The sequence below is a fragment of the Acanthopagrus latus genome, chromosome 6, assembly GCF_904848185.1.
Source record: "Acanthopagrus latus isolate v.2019 chromosome 6, fAcaLat1.1, whole genome shotgun sequence".
In the NCBI taxonomy this organism is placed as follows: domain Eukaryota; kingdom Metazoa; phylum Chordata; class Actinopteri; order Spariformes; family Sparidae; genus Acanthopagrus; species Acanthopagrus latus.
In genome coordinates this window covers 4,941,011-4,957,428 of record NC_051044.1, presented here as the reverse complement: position 1 = coordinate 4,957,428, position 16,418 = coordinate 4,941,011, and the positions used below count along the sequence as shown (strand labels likewise).

General features: G+C 40.1%; 1 protein-coding gene across 2 annotated transcripts; it reads left to right on the top strand.

Annotated features, from left to right (window-relative positions):
* The first annotated feature begins 2,301 nt into the window (after nucleotides 1–2,301).
* rbl1 (retinoblastoma-like 1 (p107)) lies at nucleotides 2,302–15,583 on the top strand. Of its 2 annotated transcripts, none has more exons than XM_037099647.1 (22): nucleotides 2,302–2,676; nucleotides 4,788–4,921; nucleotides 5,599–5,802; nucleotides 6,006–6,070; nucleotides 6,215–6,343; nucleotides 6,461–6,624; nucleotides 6,855–6,919; nucleotides 7,036–7,207; nucleotides 7,984–8,150; nucleotides 8,323–8,435; nucleotides 8,542–8,645; nucleotides 9,043–9,180; nucleotides 9,342–9,506; nucleotides 9,748–9,898; nucleotides 9,992–10,207; nucleotides 10,551–10,753; nucleotides 10,977–11,153; nucleotides 11,688–11,759; nucleotides 11,885–11,972; nucleotides 12,732–12,880; nucleotides 12,975–13,139; nucleotides 13,404–15,583. In XM_037099647.1, the coding sequence occupies exons 1-22, from the start codon at nucleotides 2,515–2,517 to the stop codon at nucleotides 13,596–13,598; spliced, it is 3,198 nt and encodes a 1,065-aa protein (XP_036955542.1). In that variant the 5' UTR covers nucleotides 2,302–2,514; the 3' UTR covers nucleotides 13,599–15,583. The 2 variants fall into 2 exon arrangements, with proteins under 2 accessions (XP_036955542.1, XP_036955541.1); XM_037099646.1 differs by having other exon boundaries at nucleotides 2,304–2,676; nucleotides 10,548–10,753.
* The last annotated feature ends 835 nt before the right edge of the window (nucleotides 15,584–16,418 follow it).

The window sequence follows — 16,418 nt, the reverse complement described above, 5'->3', positions numbered from 1 at the left end:
ACACAAAACCTCCACAAACACACACAAAATCTCCACAACACACAAAACCTCTAAAAACAATTAAAACCTCCACAAACACACAAAATCACGACAAACACAAAAAAACCTCTAAAAACAATAAAAACCTCCACAAACACACAAAATCTCCACAACACACAAAACCTCCACAAACACACACAAAATCTCCACAACACACAAAACCTCTAAAAACAATAAAAACCTCCACAAACACACAAAATCTCCACAACACACAAAACCTCTAAAAATAATAAAAGACCTCTAAAAACAAACAAACATAAAACGACACAAAACCTCCACAAAGAGACATCAAACTACCGCTGCTCCTCTGTATCTTCCTGCAGGTGATGGACGAGCGGTCAAGACGAACAAGACGAGCCGCAACAGGAGCCTGAAGCAGCAGGAAAACTGAGTGTCCGACTTCTGGTGACGACTCTGTCAGGTCATGCAGTTGTTGACTATGGTTTCACCTGCTCAGAGACAGTGAGCTCGGTTGTCTTTACTGGCCATTTATGTAATAAAGCCTCTTTTTTTTTTTTTTTTTTTTAAATTACACACTTGTGGTTTTAATCCTGCTCATCCCTGATTTTTAAAGGACATGTTGAGTCTATTGATGGAGTCCAGTGTCTCCTCTCAGTGACATTGTCAAAGCTTTAACTATATTTGATACATGTTTTCTGCAGTGGAAACCAGCGCTTCCATTACCTTCAGTATCTTCTAGTACCTATTTGGGAATGACTGATTTAGAAAAAGAAACTGACCCGTGTGTTGTTTAATAATATCTGAGCAGGTTAGCATCTCTCCGTCTCTTATCACATGAATGAAGCATCTCAGTGAGAGGTTTGTAACATTTTACCAGCAGCTGATGTGAAATATACCTGCTGCCTGTAATATCAGGAGGCAGACAGATAAAAAGTCATTTTGAGCTGCTAAAGTAGTTTATGTGCTCATTATACAGCCTCATTGTGGTCTGCACAGAATGGTTTCTGTGTGTTTGTCTCAGCTCTTGTTTGATGTGTTTTTTAAGTCACTGCTCTGACTCCCTGTGTGTCAAGAGATTTTTGAAACTGAAAGACTTTAAAATCCTGTTACTGGTCTATAAAGAACTAAGTGTTCTCAGGACTGAACACATTTGGTTTACTTGTACGGGGAATGGGAGGGTTATTTAAAATGTTTGTTCTGATACAGTTACTTGTTTAATTAAAGTATTCATTAACGTATTTGAGGTAAAACTATCCACTCATTAAATCTGAGAATAAAACATAACTGTTGACTGTGGCTTTCAAATAAGTAAATTCATTTAATGCATTTTTTGTTGTTGCTTTTTGTATTAGCTCATTCTATCTTTCAGATGCTGTTTTAATGTCTTGATATTTTAGTTTCGATTAATTTCTGTCTGAATGGATTGAATTCTATATAAATAAACTTGCCAAAGTGAGGTTTTATTTGATTCTTTTAAACTGAGTAATTATTAATATGAAATAGAAAATGGGACCTGAAATAAATCCAAAAGACATTTTAATCAAGATAGTTTACAGGCTCCTCCTCAGCTGGCACCAGTAATTGTCAGATTTATCTAATTCCATCCATGGCTAAATATTCCATTTGAACTTTGAATATTAATGTACATTGTGTGTGTGTGTCTTGTAGTTTTATTTTATGAACATTATTAACTATTATTGTGTATGATTGGGTACTGCTACTACATCCAAGGACCAAATTAAAATATCAAATTCTTGACAGACTTTTATTTCATTTTTGTATCATCAAAATGATATATGTTGTGTTTTGGTGCTGGTTTTGGTCTATGCTGTTTTTCCAGCAGGGGTCCTCACACTGATAGTGCTCCGGCCCTGATAATACAAAAATTACATAAAAGTTTGTCAAGAATTTGATATTTTAATTTGGTCCTTGGATGTAGTGCCAGTATCCAATAATACACAAACTTATGTTACAGCAGATCAACAGCAGATCAAATGGAGACCAGCCGCAGCAAAAAGTCCATCCAAGGTGGCAACCTTAACTGCAGCCCCTCGGGTCTTTAATGCTTTTTAATGTGCAACCTGACATAACATGTGTAATAACCCTGGCTGAATATCATAAATAAAGTCAGCTGGGTAAAACTTATTCACCATTTTGTCTTTTTAACTCCAAACAGTGACGTAAAGAAGGTTTTAATCAATTTACGTCTTTGTGGTAGGGCGATCACCTGCTGGTTGCTTAGTAACGGTTGACTGGAAGGAGCACGAGGGAGAACGAAGGGGGTTGGGCGAACAGCTCTCGAGACTGACGCTCCCCTTGCCGGTGATTGGTCGCTGCCCAGCAGTTTTCGCGCCAACGCGCTGCATTGTGGGGATGGTTAGCGGAAGTGCGCCGGTCGTGGGGACGCTTGTGTTGTTTCGATGCGGACACTCGGGGTTTCGTGTTTTGGTGTGTAGGATTTGACGGTGGGGGGATTTTAAACCTGTCTGAAAGTGTGACTGGAAGTTTGTACGAATGCGGGGCGAAGAGTCGTCGGATTCCGAGTCGGGGAGGATGGAGGAGAGTTCAATCCGGAGGAGTTTGGAGACGTTGTGTCAGGAGCTGAACATGGACGAGCAGACAGCCACTGAAGCCATGGAGAACTTCACTGCCATATGGAATACATACACACTGGAGGTAAATAATGTCCTCTGGATAACCTCCTCTGTGGCTGTTTTAGTAAAGTTGAACTACATAATTAATGAAATACATTTAACTTTAGTTGTCCTGTAAACTCCCTGCAGAACTAGCTAAACTTCATAGCAGTGTGGGACACAAACACTGTGTTAAAGGGCTTCAACCAACGATTGTTTTCATCACGTAAACCTTCACATATCTTTGATTTAGCTGCTTATTAACGTTAAATCACGAATTAATCGATACAGTATCTAACACATCTGTAAAAATCACGTATTATTTGAGCGAAACATGATTTATTTGACGTTGTTTACTTCTAACCAACAGAAACAGCCCTTTTTAAATAGGCCTGACACTAATCGCCATCTTCATCTAGAAATGGGTTGGTCTGTACGAATGACAGAGGACAGTGAAAACAATTACAGCAACCAGTTCCTAGAGTCGAATTTGACGTCTTTATATTTCTTGTTTTGTTAAATTTGCTATTTTTTTCACCCCTGCATTCAAAATAAGTTAAATAACTTATAATAGTAAATAGTAATAATAATAGTAAATAAAGATGAGCCCAAATTAATTCGTTTCAGGACCATTAGCTGAACAACATCAGTACGAACACGTCCAAAATGTGATATTGAATAAAATACGCCATAAAAAAAACAGACATACTTAACAAAAAAATAAAACCAAAGACATGATTGAACTGGAGAGATGAAACATATGGATGGCGTTTATATAAAAGATTCAATTGTTCTGGCTCTTTACATGGGGGAACAATCCAAATAAAAAATGCCACATCTGAAAAACATTAGAAAATGTAAATGTTCAAAAAGAAACTTGGAGTTAAAAGCACCTTGAAACAGGACATTAGAGACGTGAAGACATGATCATCCTGGAAAATAAAAAATAAAACACATGGCCAACATTGATTAAATGTTTCTGCAAGCATCAAATCTAGAATCTGTAAGCAGCAGATGTTTGATAAGATGATTATTGATCCCTCATAATTAAATTGAATTGTAACAGCTGCTGAAGAGGCCGCAATATCAGATGCAGTAAAAACTAGAATACATATACATTATGAACAGCTGCTACTAAGTCAGCTGTTATGATGCTTATAATGTTTACTCTTTTGAGGACACTTTCATGAAGGTATTAATTCAATTATATGTAATAACACGCAGGCTGTAGTTAGTGCTAGTGTTGTACCAGAAAGCATTATGTTGAGAGTTGTTTCTAATATTCTGCCACCTTGATGTTTGTCAAGGGGAACGACAAACATTAGAAACATCTGTTAATATAATATTGTCCAGTACAACACAACCTTTAACTGTCACCTCAATGATAAACATACTGTTAATTTACATATTTCTAACCCTTTAAGGTTTGTAAGGAAAGATTATTAATGCTCTGACGATGAAGATTTTCTACAGCACCACTCTTGGTTAACTGACATGTTCTGACATGACAGCCGCCTATGTGCGTTTCCCTCTATGAGAGTATTTGCCCAACCCTGGGCCAGTGATTACATCATTATCATCCTCACTGACAAACACAGGGATCAAAGTCACACACAACTTCAGATATTCACTCTACTTACAGCTGCTGTCATCCTGCAATATTCTCTTAGTTATATGTAGCCAGGACCAACATCATCCGGTAGTCCGGTGAGTGCCATGGTGTGAGATGTAGTGCATTTATTTGTGGTCCTTTTTGTTAAGACTTTCATTGCCATCAGTCAGGTTGTAGAATTATAATTACTCACTGGGGGTCATTAGATTTTGTGGCCTTCATCAACCTCATTAAAAACAACCAGCTGTATTTTCTTCTATCTAATAATAGAAAAAAAAAGATAAATTATTCTAGAATGAAAAACATCTTCCTAAAACATCCAGCTAATAAAAAGTTATTGAAGCATTTCACCTCCACCTTCTGCTGAATTTGTAAATAGATGTTTACATAATTTCCTCTCTATACATATTCATCATGTTTTGCTCTTGTTGTCGTGCTCCTCTTAGTGTGCGTATGTTTGTGTTTGAAATGGTTCAGCGACTGATGACCTTTTTGTTTATGCAGAGTGAAGGTGGTGTAAATGTGTTGCTGTGTTTGTGCAGGGAGAGGTGGTCCACTGGTTGGCCTGCTCGCTGTATGCAGCCTGTAGGAAAGGATCCACTCCCACAGTGGGTAAAGGGTTGATGGAAGGAAACTGTGTCTCCCTCACCAGGATCCTTCGCACCGCCAAACTGAGGTCAGTCACAGTCAGCTCTGACGTTCCTCACAATGTCTTTACATTTGTGTAGAAATGAATTAGTTAGTTCAGCTGAAGTTATTATGAGGTGTCTGTAGTCTGAGTTCAACAACGCAGGGAGGCATCATCCAAAGTGACAGACATCTTGAAATAAATTCACTTTTTTTTTTTTCTTGCTGAGCTGCAGAGATGGGGTGGTAACACAACAAGGGAACAAGTAGTGAGGATTTTGTGTATTTTGCCATGATGTGTACACAGGAGTAAGCAATCCTCATCCTTATAATGAGTGAGAGTTTACAATATATCTGGGATTCATAATATTGAGATTAAGCTCACTGCCTTCCCCAGTTGGAAATGCTTCATTTCAGTCACATAGTACACATTTTCTTCCTATTTGAATTTGATGTATCTGAGCCTAATGAACTCGACATCCCTCTAGCTGCTTAATTGATCTGCTTTATTTAGGATTTTATGCATCCAGTCTGCTTCATCAGACAGTGTTAGCCTTTATTTTTACTTATGTTTAGACTCTTAAAACATCAGGCTTTTTTCCAGGTAGCAATAGAAGGATTTTAATGTGTTTAAATGTATATCTGTGGAACCTGCAGATACCTTGTTTACATTTTTTAGTGGTAAAGTTCTGTTTACTCCTAACACTTCTCTGTCTGTCCTTTCAGTCTGATCCAGTTCTTCTCTAAGATGAGGAAGTGGGCTGACATGTCCAACCTCTCGCAGGACTTCAGGCAGCGCATGGAGCGACTGGAGCGCAACTTTGAGGTTTCCACTGTGATTTTCCGCAAGTTTGAGCCCATCTTCATGGACATGTTTCAAAATCCGCAGGGAGGGGAACCGCCACGGCAGCCGCGCAGCAGGAAACACAGGCAAGGCGAACACACACACACACACATACACACACACAGTTGGCCCTGAAGCAAAAGACTCAAGCACAACAATTTTATTCTCTCTGTCACAGTAAGTTTTTGTTTCTGTAATTGCTGCTTACGGAGGGAAAAGCAAACACAAACACACAGACAGTCACCCTGCCCGATCTAACTGAGTGTGTGTTCTCTCGCTGGCTTTGCAGGCGGCTTCCCTGTCACATCAGCGATGTGTTCAAGTTCTGCTGGACTCTGTTTGTCTACACCAAAGGTACCAAAATCAACTCTGTAATCTCTATGTAATGTTTGTGCTGACATCAGAGAAAAATGCTCAAAATAATGCTTTACTGCAACTTTACACACTGATGGAGTGTTTCAAAGAATACTGTGACTGATCAACTGTGTGTCTGTGAAGGAAACTTCCGTATGATCGGTGATGACCTGGTGAACTCGTACCACCTGCTGCTCTGCTGTCTGGACCTGGTGTTCGGCAACGCTCTGCTCTGTGCCAACAGGAAGGACCTCATCAACCCCACGTTCCGAGGTCAGACTGTGATCTCTGCTCACACTGAACATAAAGCTGTGTGTTTACATTAATTTATTCGCAGGAGAAGTCCCTTTGTGTGCTGGCATGTAAGCTTATTTTTATGTGTGTGATTAGGTCTGCCTGCTTTGTATCGCGCTGATGGCCACGTTTCAGCGGACGAGCCTCCTCCGTGTGTGTTGGAGAGGTTGTGCGAGCTCCACGACGGGCTGGTGGTGGAGGCCAAAGGCATCAAACAGCACTACTTCAAACCCTACATACAGAAACTGTTCGAGAAACAGGTGCTGACTGGATCCTTCCTTCCATCATCTCTTTATTCCTCCCTTCAGTCCTCCTCCCATACAATAATCCACTCCCTCTCTACTTGCTCTTTCTCCTGATAACAATCTCTTGATGGTGCAGCCTTACTGATAATCTTACAAACCAGATTTAATTGTTTTTGAAAAGCAAATGCCCGTTATCCATCTGCCATATGTGATTCATGTTTTTCCTGAATTTACTTTCTAATCAGATCCTGAAAGGCAGCGATGAGCATCTGACAGAACTGTTGGATCCACAGAACTTCATTGATAACAAGTAAGACCATCACTGATCAGAGGTCAAAAGGAAGAGTAACTCTTCTCAGCTGTCTCCATCTGTGTCGATGAATTCAAATATATTAACTTTCTATATCTGTGTGTGTGTGTGTCCAGTAAAGCCATAAACAGGGAGTATGAAGAGTACGTGTTGACGGTGGGAGACTTTGATGAGAGAGTGTTTCTGGAAGCCGATGCAGACGAGGAAATCGGCACTCCAAGAAAGGTCGTTCACGATCAGCCTGCCTCTACGACCGCTCAGAACCAGCTGCAGCAACATGTTGAGAAGGTGTGCACGCACACACACACACACACACACACACAGCAGTAGCATTTTGGATGGCAAGCAGAAACAAATCTCCTTGAGCAGATATGGATTTAAAAAAAGCATCTTTTGAATGGCAAGTTTAGCTTCAAAGACCTGCCAGACAGTTCTCTCCAAAGTGATTTGCATTTACTCTTGACTTGAGTTACCACTGGAGTATGTCGAACTTCACATACAACTTGCTGGCCAAGCACACAGCTGATGCAGAGAGCCATCCTCCTGCTTACCAACGATATATCACGCTGTATAGTTTGCAAGGGTGACGCATGGACAAATCTACACACAACAAACTTTCATTCACAGCAGTTAAATGGGTGGCTGCAGCTTGTAGGCCGGCCAACATTGTTTAGTTAACCTTTAGAAGTGTAAAGTTTGAAGTTTGAGAATATTTGTCAGACAGAATTTGTCAATGATTTGGATTGTTGCAATAAAAATAAACATACATTTGTGTAAAGCAAGCATTATTGTCCACTCACATGTTGATAAGATCAAATATGTGTGATTAATTTACGAATAACCGTGAGTTATGTACAAGCGTACGAATACACACAATTAAATATTTTACGCGATTGACAGCCCAAATCTTTTGACATGCTCTGGTGTTTCATATATATATTCACAAACAAAAACTAATTTGATAGTTGAAAAACAAACAAACAATCCAAGCATTAAATAATCCAGATCAGAATCTTTTGTCAGTGAAGTAGAAATAATCTCTCTCTCTCTCTCTCCTTCTGCAGTCTGCCTCTCTCGCCCCCTCCACCCCTCTGACAGGACGAGTCTACCTGAAGGAGAAGGACCTGCTCGTCACGCCCGTCTCCTCCGCGACGCAGAGCGTCAGTCGGCTGCAGAGCATGGTGGCCGGATTAAGGACGGCCCCGAGCGACCACCTGATGCAGATCTTCAAGTCAGTTCCTCTTTGTGCTCAGGGTTCTTTCTAAAATCTGCATTATGTCTGTTCTACATTGATAATCAGCACATATTTGGTCATTGCTGTAGTGTTCAGTTGTTGTTACTGTGTGAAATTTGTATTTACTTTACCATCCATAGTAACAGTGTGTCCTGTGCTGTTATTAAAGGTCGTGCTCCAGAGATCCCTCAGACAGCATCCTGACCAGAGTGAAGACGCTGGGACAAGCTTTCAAAGAACATTACACCAGAGACTCAGAGGAGATGCCAGGCTCTCATATAGGTACAACACACACACACACACACACACACACACACACACACACGTGTCATGTCAACACATCTCAGTCACTGTAGTAAACAAACAATCATCTTTTTGTCTTTTCCAGACTTTGCAGAGAACCGTTTGAAACTGGCTGAGATCCTTTACTACAAGATCCTGGAGAATGTCATCAGTCAGGAGACCAAACGGCTGCACGGCAAAGACATGAGTGTAAGCAGCAGTCTCAGTGTGTTTCCTATCTTTATACAAAATATGACAAAATATTCTTTCTGTTCAATGAGAAGATTGATGGGAAATTCAGAGAGAAACCTCAAAGATCCACTTACTAGCTTTTTCTAAGCTTTGAGACTTATCTTATTTTTATATCAACCGAATGTGGTTAAAAATCATAAAACTTACTCATGAGTGATTTCATGTACAGTTAATGTTTTACATAGTTCTTTGAAATTGCCCCAAATTCTATAAACTTACAAATAGGTCAGACGTTTCACATTAGGGAGAAAAATTAAAACTTTTACTTTCCTCCCCTGTATCCTTTGACATTTCCAGATGTCTTTCAGTGTTTTGTGATAAAAGGTGATAAATATGAATGTGTGTGTGTTGTTAGATGTTACTGGAGCAGGATATCTTCCACTGTTCCCTGATGGCATGTTGTCTGGAGGTGGTGTTGTTCTCCTACAGCTCCCAGAGAACCTTCCCCTGGATCATCAACATCTTCAAACTGTCCCCATTCTACTTTTTCAAGGTCACACACACTAAAACGTACACACTTTAACATCTTTAAACAACCAGAGTCTGTTGGATACAACGTCCAGCTACAGTAGCCAATTCATCTCATTATCAATTGCTGCACAAGCACATTCAGGCATAACTTAGTAATATTTGTGTCTGTGTGTGTTTACGCAGGTGATCGAGGTGTTTATCCGCTCTGAGGAAGGCCTGTCCAGAGATATGGTGAAACATCTGAACCAGATCGAGGAGCAGATTCTGGAAAGCAAAGCGTGGAGCGCAGACTCCGCCCTGTGGAGCGCCTTACAGGATGCAGGGAACAAAGTGCCCACAGTGGAGGAGGTCAGCAGGAAGCTTATTTAATTCGATCTGGCACTGTATGTAATTAATACAAATGAATGAAATGAGCTATTTGAGTGACACTTTGTGCAGGAAGTCCGTCAGTCTACTTTGCAGTAGAATACAACAGGTGTTTGCTTTGGATGCAGTCATGGTGCTCAACCATAAGATCACCTGTGTAGTCACACTTGCTGCTTCTTGTCTTTGTCTTTATTTCACTTTGTCTCTCCTCATCTCTCTCTAGGTGAATTTTTCCTCCAGTCTGGACACAGGCTCTGGTCCTGGTTCTGGTTCTACCAGCGCAGGCCAGACCCACCTGCCTCTTGTCGCCCTCTCCCCCATCATCCACCCCCGCATCAGGGAGTTCAGGTCAGGCCTGGGCAGTGCACGTAAAGGTGGGTGTTGACTGCATCTGTGTGTAAATGGTTTGTATTTACAGTTTAAAAAAAAATGAGCTGTGATCAACTTTATTATCCGTTCTCTTCCAGATGTTCCTCCCTCTCCGTTGTCGGTACACGACCGGTACAGCTCCCCGGCGGCTGGCAGCGCTAAACGACGTCTTTTTGGTGACGACCCTCCAACAACAGGAGTGACCCTGAGCCCGATGTCATCGCCGGCTAAAAGGCTGACATTCAGCTCGACCAGCACCCTGAGGATCGGAACTCAGGGAAGCCCGGCCACCGTCCTGAGTTTCCCACTGCAAGGTAAACGATGTGTACATTTACACAAATTTACATAACTGAACACGGAGGATACAGGAGAGATGTTGATGCATAAAAATGACACAACCGTAACGAAAGATCTCTTCAGAAATGCTGAATGATCTGAATGAGTTTTGACATCTTGGTCTCAGGTCTGAATAAGCACTTTTACATCTGTCATCACAGTGTTTAGACCAGAAACATTTCTTTATTACTTTAAATGAGACACAGATCTAAATTTTGTTCTGCCCCCTGAGTGGACAGTTTGTCTTCCTGAGGTAGGATGGTTTTTGATGGATAGAATTGATATGATATGATCTTTTATATTTCTTTTGAATTTCAGCAGGTATGAGTAATGACCGAACCATCACACTGATCCCGGTTCAGTCTTGCGACGCCTCTGGTACCATCAACGCTCAGTTCCTGCTGACCTCACCGCACCGCACCGCCTCCCCAAGCCGCGTCACATCCGCACCCACGACCTCAGACCCACCGACAGGAAGCGGTCGACCGCGGCGCACCGGATCCCTCGCTCTGTTCTTCAGGAAGGTGGGAACTGGAAAATAAAATTGGTCATCTTAAATGTGCAAAACACATAGCATAAATTTCCTAAAAGGAAAGTTTTAAAACTGCAGCAAATCCTGCCAGTGTCTTTAGTGTGTTTGTTGAATTGCAGAATATTTCCACTTGAGGACTGGTTTGCTTTCACTTGTCTCGTCTGATTTCTGTTTCTGTCTTCTGACCATCTTGTCTCCCATGTGTGTGTCTCCAGGTGTATCACCTGGCCAGTGTACGTCTGAGGGATTTGTGTGTGAAGTTAGACATCCCGTCAGAGCTGCGAGGGAAAATCTGGACGTGTTTTGAACACACACTGGTTCACAGCACTGATCTGATGAAGGGCAGACACCTCGACCAGCTGCTGCTGTGCAGCGTTTACATCATATCCAAAGTGAGAAACAAACCAAACACTTCTTATTTAATTCATCAAATAAGCAGCTGTGGTTTCAGGATGCCTCGGAGGTAAATACGATTCTGGCAGTGATCCTGAAAACCTGCCAGAGAAATTATACTCACTCGCTTTAGTATCTTTTAGTACCAGGGTTCATACAAAGTTTTCAAACCTGGGAAAATGCTTCATTTGAATTGTTTTCAAGATAAGAATATGCTTAAATTTAAATGTACTCTGTGATAAATGTAACCCGGTTTTCACAGTCAAGTGTTACGTGGTGGAAACAGACATCTTCAGACTTTTAGAGGTGACTTTGTGTTAACATTAAATGTAAAAATCAGAATACAAATGAATTTAAGTTCTTTAGTTCTGCATGTGCATGTGAACATTGAATCACAAACCCTTTTATAGCTGAGAAACCTGCTGTCTCATGGGAAAATTGTAGCTTGATTTGAGATTCAAGAAGTGAACTCTCTGGAGAAATGCATGTTAACACACTGGTTGTAATTCCTGTGATTCCATCCTCTCTTACAGATCACCAAAGAGACTCACACCTTCCATGACATCATGAAGTGTTACCGCAGCCAACCACAGGCCAGCAGCCATGTAAGAACACACGGGCAGACCACTGCAAAGCATCATAATACAACAATCCACAAACTAAAGAACTTCTTACACAAGTATTTCTGTAGAAACTTACACTTTGTGTGTGTGTGTGTGTGTGTGTGTAGGTGTACCGCAGCGTCTTGCTGCGTCACACTCCTAGAGAGCAGGTGGCTGATGAGAACATGGAGGTGGATCCTGTTTCAGGAGGCGAATGTAAGAATCTCACACTCATATGCATCATAAACACACCGTATAACTTAAAGAAGAAGTAACTATCTTTCAAATGAAACACTGGCTCTTCTGAAAAACTGCATGAAGTCCTGTTGGCTCTTGATCTCTTGCAGTGACTTTTATAACAACATGTTGGTCCTCAGACCCTCATCAAGCACATATTTTTGGAATTTTTTCAATTTAAAAATCCAACACACCTTTCCAAAAGACTTTGTGGAGTTGAAAAGCTTTTCACGAGTGTTACTGAAGAGGTTAAAAAACATTTTAGAAGAAGAAACATGTCAGAGTCTTGAGGAGATTCTCACCCACAGGTTGGGAAAAACTCAAGTTCAGTATTTAAGTCCAAGTCTTGGTCATGCATGACCACTATTTTTCATTTAAAATGTTGAAATGTAATAGATTGAATCGACTCAACATACAAGGGATGTGACTAGTATTTTCATTGGCAGTTATTTGTTCTATAAAACTATAGACGAGAAAAGAAATATGAGCAGACGTTTGTCTTTTCTGACTTCCCAACCAACATTTACTACAATTTAAGACAAACAAAAGTAGCAAATTCTCTCTATGTTTTATATTTTTGCCTTCAAAGTTCAAACGATGAATAAACAACAGAAATAGCTGAAGATTAATTGAATTTCTTTGATTAACCAGCTAATCATCATGAAAACCCAAAATGATTCAATTCATGATATTTGGTAATTTCATCTTGTAAATTTCTTCGATCCTTCTGTTCATCAGCTGCAGAGAAATCCAACCAGGTCTCAGGAGAAGCAAACTCCAGCCAATCAGCAGAGGAGGAACGTGGTGACCTCATCCAGTTCTACAACAGCGTCTTCGTCCTGAAGGTTAAAAGCTTCGCGCTGCGATACGCCACCAACGATAACCGGGTACAAAACTCAGAGTGACTTGTTGTGCTGTAAAACTGGGGTTCAGAATCTTTAGTGCTGAATAATCTGACTGTTTGTGTGTTTGACCCATCAGGCCGACGCACCTCCTCTCTCTCCGTTCCCGTCGGTTCGGGCTCAGCCTCTTTCTCCTCGTCGCGTTTCTCAGAGACACTCGCTGTACGTCTCCCCTCACAAGAACTCTGCAGCCTGCCTCACACCAAACTCCTACACCTACAGGATCAACAGCAGCCCGTCCAAGGCAAGAACACAAACAGTTGTATTGTTATTTTTATGTGATTTCATGTAAACTTCCTGACATCTGATCTGTTGTTTTTCAAAATCACAAGCAGCATTTTTCACGACAAAAGAATCATTTTTACGATGTCATCTTTAGCTCGAGGAAGTTGTGTTCCCCGCAGTTGTTTGACATTTGATAAACCAAATGATAATAACTTAATTGGAAATAGAAAATAATCGCTCCAACGCTAAAACTTCTCTCTTTCTGCATCTATCCCTTCTTCAGGAGTTATCAGACATCAACAGGATGATCCGGCAGGGCTGCGTGAGCAGGAAGAGGGCCTTCACCATGGAGGGGGACGTGATGATGTCATCAGCGTGCGACTCCCCCAGCAAGAGGGCGTGTCCGGAGAACGGCAGCAGTCCGGATGTGCTGCTGAAGCGGCTGCAGGACGTCGTGTCGGAGCGGCAGAGTCACTGATGGAGCCACAGCCGGAGAAGGCAAATGTACGTTCATGACAGTTCATCAGGTTTGTAAGTTTCCAGTTGAGTTGTGGAGTAATTATGAAACAAGACAGGAAGTCTTCTTTCATCACTGATGTCCGTTTTTATTTGACCTCGTATGTTGTGACCTGAGGGTCATAGAACCAACAGCAGACTCCAGTTCCAGGTCCAGTGTTGTCACAACCACAGACTTCTGACTCTGAAACAACAACAATAATAATCATAATAATATCTGAAATGTGATATTTGAGCCACATCAGGAATCAAAATACATCAGACGACTTCACTGAGACGCTTCACTTGTTTGACCGTCTCACTTCAAGAACTCTGTTGATTTGTCAAGTAGCTCAGGTGAACGTCGGCTCAGCTCTTGGCCTTTTCAGGATCTTTAATCACTGTTGCACTGTGGGAAACATCTCAGAAATGCACCTGACCACGACGGCATTAACAAGAGAGCTACACTTCACAAGGTTGTTAAACATTTGCAGCTGCAAGATGGCAGCACACGCAGGTTCTTCAGGCTGTCGTTACTCTTTAAAAGTTATCCTTTAAAACTCAAAGGATGGTTGGTTCATAAACTGCCTCAAAGTTGAAAAGAAAAGAGAAATTTTAAAAACATTTGTTGAAGGAAAAATACATTTTAAAAGGTAAAAATGTTTTCCTGAGTTTCTGTTATTCCAACGAGGAGAGAGTCTTCATGCTGGACGCCTTTCGTCTTCAGTGAATCCCTCAGTTGTCAAGCTTTTCCATCAGTCACATTGTTTTTACACCTGCAGGAAATGATATCCTTGGTGGCAGCGCACGCTTACAGAAGATTCGATTGGTTGAACTGAAACTAAATTCAGATTTAAAGAAACTTGCTGTTGTAGCAAAAATTCAGGCCACAAACAACCCATAATTCAACACTCACTGTCTGAGCGGGTGTTAGACAAGCACCACACAGATATATAGATATAAATATCTAAAAAAAAAGATCTCATATTTCAGTAAAAATGCTATAAACTTGTTATCAACTTACACATAATTAATCATAGATTAAAAGACGACCGACCTTTATCAGGCTTTCTCATCTTTACTTACATTTAACTGACGGGAAATCAAATTTCAGTGGCTCGCACGAGTTGTTCACCAGAGTGAATTGAAAGCTCTCAGCGTCGAAGTGTTGGTGGCTTATTTTCTGCTCACACATCAAACTGACAGTATTAAAGAAACGCTAGACGGAAGAACTCAAAAGATTTAATTTAACTTGACTTGACGATCATTCAGAGAGCTTTCAGACATCAGGGGTTGAGAAGCAGGAAGCTCGTCGTTGTTCATATCAGGTCAAAATATATTTGGAAAAAAAAAATGTTTGAACTTGTGTACATAGTTTTCTTTAACGGGACAAATCAAGCTCTATTGTACATTTTCTAGTATTAAACTTGTCTTCCTCCACAGTATTTGCAGAGGTCTCTACTGTTTGTAGAGATTCTGTCACTGAGGGAAACTTGTCTTCTTTTATTCTTTAACTAATTTGTTTCCTTTAATCTTTCCTGTTTGTGGTTATGAACCACTTAATGTTGTGTAAAGCTGTAATAATAGGCTTCATGCTAACAAGAGTGCTCGATTGAAGCAGCATTTGTGTACCTGAGTGTGTAGTATCTACACTTCATCTTTTATTGAAAATAACATTTTAGAAAACGATCTTTAACTTCGAACAGTTTCATATATAATGTTTAGTTCATACCTGGTTTGCTAAAAGCACAGTAGCAAAGAAGGCGGAGAAAAACTAACCACTTGTTATAAAAACAAACAAATTAAAAGTGTTGATTTTCTTCCCAGACAGCAAACAAAAAATAAAAAAAATACAATAATGGGATTCTGTAAACACTGTTGTTCCACTCTGGTGTTTTCTTCAAGGACATTTGTATTTTCTACAAACAGTCATGTTTTGTACAATAAAACTTCATTTTGTCTTGATGATTTGCTGTAAATTGTATTTTTATTTTATCTTTTATCATTTTTAAAGAAATGCTTTCTAAAACCTGCCGCACCTCGCGAGGATTATAGTTCAGGTCTAGAAATACTCAGTCATTCTGGATTTAAGGTTAAATGTTCATCAGTAGAGAAGCGAAGGTGATTCTGGACGGCTAGAATTTAGGTCCAAGTACCGACCCAGACTGTTGATATTTGACTTCCAGGAAATGAGACTCAAAAATCAACTATGAAATATCTTTTAAATCACTCATATTTAATATTGAGTCAGATAAAACTCATCAGCATTATAAAATCTGAAAGTTTAAATTTTAAAATGTGACATTTATATAAACTTCAACAAAATAATCTTCACTTGATTGTTTTATCTGTGAATATTGTTGGTCCAATACATAATTCAACACATTTCATTTGACTTTTGTTTCACATCCGAGTACATGAATATATGCACCCATGTCCCAAAACCCTTAACTGATTTCAATCCAAACAAAAATTGGCGCTCCTTATGACACTGTTTTGTTTTTTTTCGTGTTTTTTTTTTCCAACTCATGGAACTTTCTTCCAGGTAAAAAAGTTCATGTATTATTTGTTTTTAACAAATGATTCAGGAAAATGGACCAAAAATATCGCAATCAAGTATTCGACTTGCTCACTTTAATGTCTTTTTCTTATGGTTTTAATTATTTTAATGTGCCTTTTGCAAACTGTGAAATTTGGTCTATACACACGTAAATATTTTCTTCCTCTACTAGTTTCAACCTTTCATTGATTTTTGTAGCTACAGTAATTCCAGCAGACACTGAAGAACATGTATTTGTTTTTA